The 13,307-nt window shown below is 38.6% G+C and overlaps 1 protein-coding gene across 2 annotated transcripts in view; it reads right to left on the minus strand.

The window, feature by feature from the left end:
* The window catches only part of EXOC2 (exocyst complex component 2), a 2,261,550-nt gene that overhangs the window by 1,159,792 nt on the left and 1,088,451 nt on the right, over positions 1-13,307 (minus strand). For both annotated transcript variants that reach the window (XM_044065154.1, XM_044065156.1), the window contains exon 12: positions 10,848-10,970. In XM_044065154.1, coding sequence (XP_043921089.1) covers positions 10,848-10,970 — 123 coding nt within the window. The remainder of the gene's footprint in view (positions 1-10,847; positions 10,971-13,307) is intronic.

Below are 13,307 nucleotides of genomic sequence, written 5' to 3' on the forward strand. Positions count from 1 at the left end.
TCTGGATTTGGGTGTGGATAAATCTCCACTTCATCTTGTCCATCTCCGCTTCACTGAGGCTGTGGGTGAAGCAGGAGAATGGCACCACAGAAATTGGTGCAGAATGCTGGTGAGGAGGGGACCTAACCGGTGACCTGGCCTGCGATTCCTCCGGCTCAGGGGAGAACCTTGGGGATTGAAACCGGGGAGATCCGGGCCGAGTTGGAGTATCTTGGAATATCAATATAAAGTCCGAACTTTGGCTAGCAGGACAGCCAGGGCCGGGCAGTCAGGGGAACGCTTCTGTGGCTTGTCTCTCTTGATCTGCTCCCCTTCCCCAGACCTCTTGGAGGGAGTTTGAGTCCCAGAGGCCGCGGAAGAGGAAGAAGACACAGCTGCTGTCCCTGAAGAGGGGGCTGCAGAGGCTACTGTCCCCGAGGAGGGAATTAGTCCTTTTAGGATCAATTTGTCCCTCCTGTCCTTTAGTGCTCTGGGATTAAACCCAGCACAGACAGGATAGGAGGTCTGAAGGTGCACCGCGCCCAGGCACACTACACACAGAGTGTGGCCATTAGCTGGGGAAGCTTATGGGCACACTCTGTTCACTTTCTGAATCCTAATTTAGGGGCTTCAGACATCCCTAAATAAGTCAGGCACACTCCCACACTCACACAAAAGGAGACAGGCCGAAAAGGAAAAAAGAGAGGGAAGAAGTTTTTTTTTTTTTTACTGACGACTTGTCGCAGGGAGGGAAAAGATAGAAAGTGAGAGAGAGAAATGTTAAGAAAGGCAGAAAAAGGATAAATAAGGAGCACTTATGCTACCCACTATATGTTTACAGCTCAGACCACGCTGCTTGCTTTTCCACCGGCAAATGAGATCTGAAGGGAGGAAGGAAACAGGGGGCATTATGGGGAAGGGGAGGAGCTTGGAGCTCGGATCAGATGCTGGAAATGTGGCCATGACAGATCCGATACAGATCCATAACCCACAGGTTGAATACCAAATGAAGTCAACTACGTCAGATCATAAGTTCACTGGTTTAGCATCCTTGTCTTTTATGGATAAGAGTTAACATGTAAAAGTCTGCCTGGCTGTGCTTATTTGTAAAGGGCTCTGGGTTAATCATGCTTAAAATACTAGGGCTAAAACTTCTTGGGAATGCATGGTTAGGCTTCTGAAGAGCCTCACAGATCAATATCAATATGAACCTGTGATTAGAAATTGTAAAAGGCTGTGCTCAAGGATAGTTCTGAAAAAAGAAAGTATCTGTCTTTCAGCTGCCAGTATGGACAAATGCCATATATGTGTTTCTTAATACAAATTACTTTGCCAGGATATTTGGCATCAATGTCTTCACATTTTACTTTAATGTCCTGACCTTGCAGTTTGAAAAGCACATCTACCTCCACAGGGAATAGACAAAAAGAATTTTAATGTTTTCTGCATCATTCATGCTTGACACGTACTAAACATTTCAGATGACATACAAACACCTATCCTTGGGAGGGGGGTCTAAAAGAAGGATTTATACAATTTGAGAGCTCAGAACAGAAACATTTTAAAAACTGTGAAGGAGATACAATTTTTACGGTACATTCCTTGACAATGACGCATCAAGCACCTTACTCTCTAGTAGTGACCTTGCTTAAATAAAAAAAGAAGTTATGTACTCACCATAACGTTCCATCTGAGTAGTTGTACTTCATTTGTCTTCAACCTGTGGGATACAGATCCGTATCAGATCCAAGCAGGAAACTTTGCTAGCATCAGCTCGAGCTCCAAATTCCTCCCCTTACCCATAATACACCTCCACTGCCTTCCTTCCCCAGATCGAGTTTGCTGAACTTATATTGAGAACCTGACCTGAAATATATACTTGTGACCTATACTGCAGCCCGTAGGTTGATTATGCGCCAAGGTCCAGGGGAAGGAGGGGGGGACGGTTGAAGACAAATGAAGTACAACTACTCAGATGGAACGTTATGGTGAGTACATAACTTCTTTATCTGAAGTAGTTTACTTCGTCTTCAACCTGTGGGACAGAGCCCCGAGCTACTAAACTCCTGGGAGGCCCTCATGGAAGGATATTCTGGAGCACCGCAGAACCAAGGGATGCTCTCCTTCTGGAAGTCAAATCCAATTTGTAATGAGAAATAAATGTATGCGATGAGGACCAAGTAGCTGCAGAACAATCATCATCCAAAGATACTCCAGACCAAAAAGCCGCAGACATAGCCATGGACCTAGTGGAATGAGCTTTCACCTGACCTGGAGGAGACATGCCTCTGTCCTTATACACCTGCAGGATGCATGAAGAAATCCCTCTAGCTATAGTGACCTTTGAGATACGTTTCCCCAAAAAGTGTTTATAGAAGGATACAAACAATTGATCAGATTTACAGAAATGTTTTGTCCTGTGTAAACAGAATTGTAACTGTCTATGAACATCCAACATGTGAAGTTTGTATTCCATCTTGTTCATAAAATTAGGAAAGAACACAGGCAAATTGATAGTCTGACTGATATTGACTGGCGATGCCACCTTAGGAGGAAAAGATGGATTGGTTCGAAGGAAAACCCTATCTTTGTGAAAAATCATATAAGGAATTTTGATGGACAAGTACAAAATACTACTAAAAAGACAAAACAAAAAAACTATACCACCAGCAGCAACGAACAAGCCAACCTTTTATTACTTAGCACCTCGGCTATGCAGTCTTCAAAGAATAAAAAGCAACAAAGTTATACACACACAAAATTTACAAGTCACACCCACTGCAATTAATCACTTAAATTACATGCTTCCAGTCACATTCCTTATTTAATCCTAAAGGTTCCAAAGTATTGAATTTTAAAATATATGATGCTTCCTTTTTACATAACTTAGTATCCAGATTTACTAGTTCCCCCAAAGATACCTCAATTTAAATTTTTCCAAAACACAACCAATAATATGATTAGGATTACAACTGTAAAATTCAGAAAAATGACTACCCCAGGGGCTATCTATTCTAGCATTTTTTGTGTCTCTCAGGTGTTCTTGAAAACAAACTTTAAAACTTCTACTGGTCTCACCAATGTAGTATTGCAACTACACCTAAGAGCATATATAACCCCACATGTATTATAATTAAAATTGCCCCTAACCAAAAACTGATGTCCATTAATATATTTAAAACTATTGATCATATTTTTACATATCGAACATTTATTACATGGTATAGTGCCTTTAAATGTAAACATTTCTGCACTAACATTCACTATAGGTAATTCAAACTGATTATGTACAACCATGTCTCTAAGATTTCTGGCCCTCTTATAAGAGATTTTTAACTTTTCTGGCAACAACTTATTTAATTCCTGATCTCTAAACAACATGGGCCAGAACTGACGAGCTGTATTAACTATTTTGTCACTAATAATATTGTAAGTAGTTACAAAGATATTGTAGATGTCATCATCAGACCATTCGAGGGAAAAAATGACCACTTTCTTAACAGAAACTTAACTTCTTCTTTGAAATTACTTACAGGCATCTTTTCTGCAATGAATGAAGATAAGGTCTCATACAGAGGAGGCACACGCTTCCTTGAAGACAGTTTAAGGTACAAGACCCCCTTTCAAAGACTGCTTGACTATGAAGTTTGCAAAAAATAGAGGAAGTAGGCAGCAATAGCTGAAAGATGCACATTAATGGATGCCTAGAATTACTCCCTGTGGAGTACTTCTGTTAGATACTGTAGTACACTCCGAGCTACACCAAATGTAAAACCTTTTCCATCTGTACAAGAGAATTTCAGTGCTGCTAGTCTGTTGTTTCTTAATCCATTTTGCTGAGTAAGGAGGATGCATAATTCTGGTAGAATTAACAAGTTTCTTCTTCCTCATCTAGATAGACTACAAAAAGTATGGCAGATTTTGTCATACCTCTTCTCTTACCTTCTGTAGTATTTTATGTATAGGTTATAGGCAAGTACAAGACTAATTTCTCAAAGGTGAGAATCAAACCCTGCACCTTGTATCTGAGAGGTAAACAGTTCAACCATTACGCTAACTCCCAATCACCTATCAGAATTAAACCTTTTGTGAAAGACTGGAGTAGATGGCAAGTATACAAGAGCATCCCCATCCAGAAGATAACACAGAGGCCTAGGACTGTGGTTCCTCACATCTGCAGTAAATAATCTCCCTCTGGAGGGACTGGATGAAAATCTCCTGAGTTTACAGTAGTGAATACAGTAACAGAGATGCCACTGGAAGTGGGATCTTTAGGAAAGGTTAAGAGCAAATTATATATAAAAACAAGAATTGTGGGAATAATACAGTGTTTTAGAGAAGGAATGAGGTTTAAGGGAAGGTAGGAATTGAATGAACTTTGCAATGTTTGACTCACAATGACTGCACAGATTACAAGTGATGTACAACGTTAGCTGCTGAAAATATGTCAATATGATTTGATTTCATTTATATAAGTGTACAATTGCCTATATCATAAGTGATAACTTAATAAAGATATTTCCTGTTTAAAAAAAAAAATCTGCTGAGCTTAGATTAGATACGATATAGATATATATATAGATATATATATATATATATATATATATATATATAGAGAGAGAGAGATACAGTGGATATAAAGTGTACACATCCCTGTTAAAATGCCAGTTTTTCGTGATATAAAAAAATGAGACCACAATAAATAATTTCAAAACTTTTCCCACCTTTAATGTGACCTATAACCTGTACAATTCAATTGAAAAATAAACAAATCTGTTAGGGGGAAAATATTAAAAATAAAAAACATACAATACGCTGGTTGCATATGTGTGCACACCCTTAAACTAATATTTTGTTTTGTGTGCGCACCCCTTTAAACTAATACTTTGTTGCAGCACCTTCTGATTTAATTACAGCATTCAGTCTTCTTGGGTACACACCTGCCATCAACTAAAGAGAATCTGATTAACCCCAAATAAAGTTTAGCTGTCCTAGTAGCTCAAAATTACGAAGAGCACAACATCGAACACAATATCTCAAACCAACAAAACATCGAAATGTTGTGAATGGCTGTCCCCAATGGGGACATAGAACATTAAGGGTGTAGGCAGGGGGGCAAGGCCCCCTGCACCTGCCACACCCCCTGCTACTTAAATATACCAACTCTGAGATTGCATTAGAGTGTAGGAAATGGAAATCTTCCATTTCTGCACTGTAGTGCACTGAAGTGCGATCTCCAAAGTGGTATATTTAAGTGGCAGGGGGTGTGGGGGTGTAGGGGGTCTTGCCCCTCCATGTAGCAATCTGCTGTTAACATGCACTCCACATTTTGTTTTTCTCCCTCTTTCGAAGTTATGCGGTTCGATGTATTGTGTTCGATGTTCTGCGCTTCAGAATTTTGAGCTTTCGATGAGGTGATATACACCCAGATTTTCCTGATACTTACTCAGTTGCCTGCTACAGCAAAAATCCATGGTTCGCAGAGAGCTTACAAAGCATCAAAAAGATCTCAATGTTGAAAGGTATCAGTCAGGAGAAGGGTGTAAAAGAATTTCCACAGCATTGGATATACCATGGAACACGGTGAAAACAGTCATCAGAAAGTGGAGAAAATATGGGACAACAGTGACGCTGCAAAGAACTGGACATCCCTCCAAAACTGATGAAAAGACAAGACGAAAACTGGTCAGGGAGGATGCCAAGAGACCTACAGCAACACTGAAGGAGCTGCAGGAATTTCTGGCAAGTACTGGTTGTGTACTACATGTGACAACAATCTCTCATATTCTTCATATGCCTGGACTATGGGTTAGAGTTGCAAGACGGAAGTCTTTTCTTACACAGGAAAAACATCCAGGCCCGGTTAAAATTTGCTAAACAATACAATACGTCTCCCAAAAGCATGTGGGAAAGTGTGTTATGGTCTCATGAGTCCAAGGTTGAACTTTTTGGCCACAATTCCAAAAGGTACATTTGGTGCAAAAACAACATTTTGCATGACCAAAAGAACACCATCCCCACGGTGAAGCATGGTGGTGGCAGTATCATGCTTTGGGGCTGCTTTTCTTCAGCTGGAACTGGGGCTTTAGTCAAGGTGGAGGGAATTATGAACAGTTCCAAATACCAGTCACTTTTGGCCCAAAACCTTCAGGCATCTGCTAGAAAGCTGAAGATGAACAGGAATTTCACCTTTTAACACAACAATGACCCCAAGCATACATTCAAATCAACAAAAGAATGGCTTCACCAGAAGAAAATTAAAGTTTTGGAACGGCCCAGCCACACCCCAGACCTAAATCCAAAAGAATATCTGCGGGGTGACCTGAAGAGGGCTGTGCACAAGAGATGCCCTTGCAATCTGACAGATTTGGAGTGCTTTTGCAAGGAAGAGTGGGCAAATATTGCCAAGTCAAGATGTTCCATGCTAAGAGACTACTACCCAAGAAGACTGAATGTTGTAATTAAATCAAAGTATTAGTTTAAGGGTGTGCACACACAACAAAGTTAGTTTAAAGGTGTGCACACTTATGCAACTAGCGTATTGTATGTTTTTTATTTTTTTTATATTTTTCCTCTGACAGTTTGTTTTTCAATTGAATTGTACAGGTTATAGGTCACATTAAAGGTGGGAAAAGTTTTGAAATGATTTATTGTGGTCTGATTTTTTTATATCATACAAACCTGGTATTTTAACAGGGGCGTATACACTGTTTATATCCACTGCATATACATAACCAGGAGATGAAGGCTTCACTGGAAAAAACTGGGCCATGGCTATCAATGCTATCCGGCATACCAGGTATGAATGAACAGCTGCATTTGTTTATATGTCACTTATATGTGGCTTTTACCACCTTCAACTTGCCTGGTGCTAAATCATTTTGAATACCTGCAGGACATGAATTAAGGGTACCATCTGTTTTACACATCTGAGTTTTCATACCATGGCAGTGTTCCATACTCTTGCTCTTTTAAATGGGTGATATAAGGGTCCAGGACAGGTTTTTGAGATTTGTTTCCAGGGACCGCAAGCTCTCCTAGATCACAAAGGGCAGCCAAGTCTCGGTCAACATCAACTAGTACCACTAAATACAGAGGAGTTCACTGGCATTATTTTCTCCAAAGTGGGCTACTGTTGCTCCCACAGCTTCTGATGTGCCACTCTATCTTTCCCATGTGGATGCTGGTGAAGACTATTACCACACCGCTCAACTTCTTTGCTCAGGAATTCTGGACAAAGCCAGATATAATAGGGAGGCAAAAGCTCAAACTCAGGGAAAATGTTTAACTATTACTCTAATTCATTTAGAGAGTTAACACAACAACAGGTAGGGATTTATGATTAAAGCAGTAGTATGAAACTCTAATGCCTGGCATTACTGACTGACTGTAATACTCAGTGGTGTATCAGAAAACAGAAAATGTTAGGAGGGACAGGATAAAAGCATGAGCCAACATCAGGGATGTTATACCCAATTCTAGAGAGTTGAGAGACGTATGGGTCTCACCAAACTAGATCATAACATGTGGTCTAGAGTCTTCAGGAATGCTTGGACTGTCAAGCATGTCTTCTTGGCTCTGCATGTTCTGAGTTAAGCAGACTTCCCAAACAAGCACTGTTATGAACCTGAAGGAACTCAGAGTGTAAAACAACTAGTAAACAAAAAGGCACTAAGGTAACATAACAGGTAACCTCACAAAACCTTTATTAATCCACAATTTGATGAATGAAGAAATAAAATAACAGCAACTTGAACTGACTAAGCTCTTTCACCCTCATGGGCATCTTCAGAGTCAGTTAACTTCAGTAAAAACAACCTTTAAATACAGCTATTAATTAGTGCTTGATTAATCAATGATGAAAAAGCAGGAGGGTAGTTAAATTAAACAATTATCCCCTAAAGTCCCTGTTCACCAAATCTTAAAGTCCTGCTCAACAATACCTTGTTTGCTAGAATCTCAAGTAAGTAATAGCTACCCAGAATAAATAAATAAACCAAAATAAAACATCATAAAAAGCAGTGTGTGCAGTAATAAACATTCCATATAAAACAAAAAACATATCTGTTAAAATATTTAAATTTACATAGTTTTATATTATATACAAGCTGCCTTGTATCTTAAAATACATGCTAGGGATAGTGCATCATTGATACCAGGAGCATTGCTGGCATCAAGTCTCAGTTGCCAAAGACATTCCCTTATTTCCAACATGGTTTTAAAGTCCCCCCCAAAATCCTTTGTATATAGCCTGTCAATAACAAAAAAAAATAAACTTTTTAAAGTTTGAACAATGATTCGTGTGTACATACAATGAATTAGTGGTTTTCCTATTTTTTATGTCCCTGTAATGTTCTAATATTCTTTGTCTCAACTTCCTGGTAGTCATACCTATATAGAACGCTGGGCAAGATAAACAAGTGGCAGCATAAATGACCATACGTGTGTTACAGTTGCAGTAACCAGGGTTCTTCAAAGTTCTCTTAAAATTACCTAGACAAACATAGGGACCGTCATTAATAAATTTACAGGCCTTGCAATTGCCACATTTGGCCATAGTAGCTGGTCTTTGTCCAAAGGATCTAGGGGTCTTCTCTAGTAGGTCTTTTAAATTTGAACCTTTACTATTAATAAAAGTGGGACATTTACCAAGTATGTTGTGCAAGTCTGCAGGGATGAGGCTTTCCCAAGCACCGTAAATAACATCTTTAACTTCAGGTGCTAACCTATTGTGTTGTAATACCATTCCTGTTGGCATATTGTTTCCATCAGGCACATCTTTATGGTTGGTGACTTTGTCACATAACCTGTGTGTGTCGTGCAAAACTGGAACAAAGTCAGTAGACCTTCTTCTAAATATTTCATGTTGAAGCGACAAAAGTACATCAATGGGATAACCTCTTTGGACAAATAAGTCCTTCAATATGTCCAGTTCAATTTTAAAGACATCATCCTCACTAATAATACGAGACAACCTGATCATTTGGCCCTTAACAACATTTCTCTTAACATAGGCAGGGTGACAACTACTATAATGTACAAATGAGTTTTCTTTCTGTATAATCTTGATTCTATTTTACCATTTTTAGTATATAATTGTAAATCCAGATAATCAATACTCATCTTGCCAACCTTGTGTGTAAATTTTAAGAATGTTGTTGTGTTGTTCAAATATAAAATAAATTCTTCCAGTTCGTCAAGTGTGCCCTTCCAAAAAAGCAAAATATCATCCAAAAATCTAAAATAGATAGGCATCTTAGCCTTATAATCAGATGTCAACACAAACTGGTCTTCCCACTCTGCTAAAACAAGGTTGGCATAAATGGGTGCACATTTAGCACCCATAGCCACCCCTGTGGACTGTCTGTAATACTCATCCTCAAAACCTACAAAATTGTTCTCCAGTACCATTTGCAACAGATCCACCAATAGGTCCTTCTTGGTCGGGTGCAAGTTGGTATGTTTGTCCAAGCTCTTCCTAAACCAGTCGAGCCCACAATCATGGGGGATCACTGAAAATAAATTGATAACATCAATAGTGACCAACAAAAAATCCCCCAGATCATCATGAGACAAAGTTCTGAGGCAGTCCAAACAGTGCTACGAATCTTTTAAGATATATGGCAACCTTTCCAGGATGTCCTTGGTCATAATGTCTATGTAGGAAGCTAGAGGTTCAGTTTTTGATCGTCTGGCTGCAACTATGGGTCTAAAAGGTGGGTTAACTACATTTTTATGAATTTTGGGTATGCCAAAAATAGTGGGCATGACCGGGTGTTCTACCGATAAATATTTACATTCCTCAGCATCTATTATACCTTCACATAGCAACTCATAAAGCATCCAGTCTATTTTGGTGTACGCCTTCTGGACATCAAATTTAGAAGCTAACTCATATGTGTCGGAGTCATTTAGATTGTTCTGCATCTGCGTTAAATAATCAGTGTTGGTCATAATAACCACTCCTCCACCTTTGTCCGGTTTCATAACCCTATAGTCCTTGTTAACAGAAAGTTCCTTTAAGCAAAATAATTCTGCAGATGTTATGTTGTTGTCACATGTTATCTGTCTATTGTCAAGAAGTCGCCTAATTTGTGTTGTACATAAACGTTCAAAAGCCAACACAGGATAGTGTGGGGGTATAAATGTGCTACTTCTTCTAATTGTAAATAATTGAGCTTCACTGTCAAACCTGTGTTTAGTACTAAAAAATACTTTTAAATTCATTCATCAAATTGTGGATTAATAAAGGTTTTGTGAGGTTACCTGTTATGTTACCTTAGTGCCTTTTTGTTTACTGTTATGAACCTGTATGGCCACCAGTAGAGCAAGTGCTGTCGCCAAGCATTTGGTGAAAACTTTGGGTACAAAGGAAAGATCAAATTACAACGAGGTGACCTGAAATTCAGATATATGCAGCTCGGCTTCCTTAAGATCCTACATGGCTGACAGTGCATTTGGAAAGAGCAGGGGGGAAGAGTATGTGAAAAGTAATCATTCTGACTTGTGTTACCTTTAAAAATCATTTTACATGGCATAGGTCCAGACTGAGCATCCTACAACCATCCTTCTTTGGGACTAGGAACAGTATGGAGTACAAACCTTTTCCCTGTTCTACTAATAGTACCATCTGTATAAAACTATTGCATTATGCTAAATAAACTACTCTTTTAAATATTGAATTTTATGCAATTCAAAGAAAACTACTTTAACAATGACAAAATCTGACTGTGTTCAATGAAATGATGGCAACTATGAGTCACTGGGCAAATATAGGGGAGGACTGGAAAAGTAAAGCAATTAACAACTAAATCTGTAACACATTACTGCTTTTCTCTAATACCATTTTGTGTAGATAAGACACTTACTGTCATCCCTTGTGGATTGGAAGCTACCACCTCTCTTCACTGGTACAGTTTGGCTCAAACGACTGACAGAACTGCGTATGTCACTATCCGGGTCTAACATGGGACTGTGAAGCAAAGAATTACCTGCAAAGATAGTGTTGGAATAAAATGTACCAAATTATTATTACTGCATATCTGATAAATAATAAATCATATACGACAAGCAAAGTAATTTCCTGGCATATGTTGATACTATCTTTTCTACTCATCACAGACTGTAAGGACACAGCTTATGAACCCAGTAAAGACAACAGCATAAAACAAATGCTTGGCTTACCTTCTCTGCTCAATTACTACTGCATACAATTCAAAATAAAGGAAGCCAACATCTTACCAGCTCTTACCAAAGACCACAACTGCAGAACTGTGTTAGATAGGTACAATTATTGGGATGTCTTACAAGAAGAATGAATGAAAATATTTTCCCATTAATTTGCTCAGTTTTAGATCTCGGCACAGTCACACAGAAAGCTGTTCAGCTTTCTGTCACTCATTCTGTAATGTAAAAAGCCCCCTCCTCCTTGCATGGCTACTGAACCATACCACATTCAAATTCTGCCCCCTATGCTATTGGATCTCTCACTCTCTGAAGCTTCTTACTAAATTAATGAGAAATATGAACACCGTGGATGCATATTAGGAAAAGGCTGGGAAAGATAAGACCTGAAGGGATGAGCTGAAATTACTACTATGGTCACCAAAATGATTTTTTAATCTCACTTACATATTTTATAACACTCTTAAGTACTTATTACTGTTTAATTTATTCTGTCCCAAAATGGCCGGACGAAAATGGCCACACAGACATGATGTCCTTTCTTGGATAAGACTGCTCCTTTCTGTAATGCATGATGTCCAGAGATAATGACATTATAGTAACAATCATTTTGCTGATTTCTGTTCATTTGTTTAGAATGGCAGTACTGGAAATTACTGCTTATTTTTTTAACAAAATTTAGCTTTCTTATAAAACTTCATATACATCAAAACTTTCTAAGCAGAAAACAAAAAAAAATACCGAACAGCACTAAAAACTTTAAAAATATTTTCAGTTGCTTAACCATCCATAAACTATGATACAGTCAGCAGATTTGAAATAAGTTTATTATTACTATTTCCATTATAATGTCTACTATTAATTCTTCATATTTACCCCTTTAATTTACAATACCTCCAAATAAGTTTTACTTTTTAACTTATGCTATTTGATGTTCTATCATAAAGAACAGTAGTAAGAAAACAAAGGGAGGGGTGCGAGGAACCATCCGTTAAACCACAGATTTTCTTAAATCAAGCCTCATAGCAATCAAAACGGCTCAATTAGGGCAGCCATTTGTTTATATATCACTGCTTGGCACTCCTTAGTATCTCCTCCCCTCGAATTTCTGTATTTACCTCAAATTATCTGTAGGCATCCAAGTCTTGGTACTGTCTTTTATACCAACAGTATCATTAAAGCCAGTAATTGGCCATTATACCTTGGCAGATCAATTGCCCACTGGATCCTAAAAGAAACAAGGTTTTCTCCAACAGCATATCCTTCAAAAATACCATTCACTGCTTGCTGTAGTTCTTGCTGAAAATGTTGCAAAGCTAAGAAATCCCAAAAATAAGACCAAGTTCCACATAACTCTTTGTCACATGGCCAGCAGACTGGACTTGCCTAAGCACATCTTAATTGAATTAGTATGTAATCATATCTGTGATGGCACCTCCATGCAAATGTTAACATTTTTTGACTTTGTGACATTCTTCAGTGTTCTACATGAATCACCACAGAGCTCATTAGAGCATGATAATTAAAATATTTTTTCAGGAATCATCCATTTCATATTTAACAAAACTTATCAACTCATGTGACAGTTTGCAGGATCCACTTATCAAATAATGAACTGGAACGTCACCATAACTAATTTTAACTATTCATTGCACTAATGTGAACTCTACTGAGACCTTAAAACACTCCAATCTCTCTGCCTCTTGACCTAAAACTGCAAATATTCTATCAATATCTCACAGTCCAACGGTCTCTCTCACTTCTTCCATGACAACATCTATCCTTGGTCTAGAAATTGGAGGAGTACTGCATATCTGTGCTCACTCTTCTCTGCTATCAGAATACATACAGACTGTCCACATCCACCAGCCTACAAACAAAAATAACAAGTTAGGCAACCATTCCCTAAACAGATGAGTCCTAAACTCTCTCAAACAGATTCAGTGAAACCCTTGGTACAAAAAACTGACTCTTAAGCAGATACCCATCCACCCAACTAGAATGTCCAAAACAAGGCCATTTCATATCTATGAGAGTAGCAGGTCCTCCCAGGTTGCTGCATAAGTGGTATCCAGTAACTGGCGCTAACTGAATTCCAAGTACTACAGTAAATCAGGAAGTCTCAATGGCCAACAATCACTGGG

Source organism: Protopterus annectens, chromosome 3.part0 (genome assembly GCF_019279795.1).
Source record: "Protopterus annectens isolate FY-2018-M chromosome 3.part0, PAN1.0, whole genome shotgun sequence".
Lineage (NCBI taxonomy): Eukaryota > Metazoa > Chordata > Ceratodontiformes > Protopteridae > Protopterus > Protopterus annectens.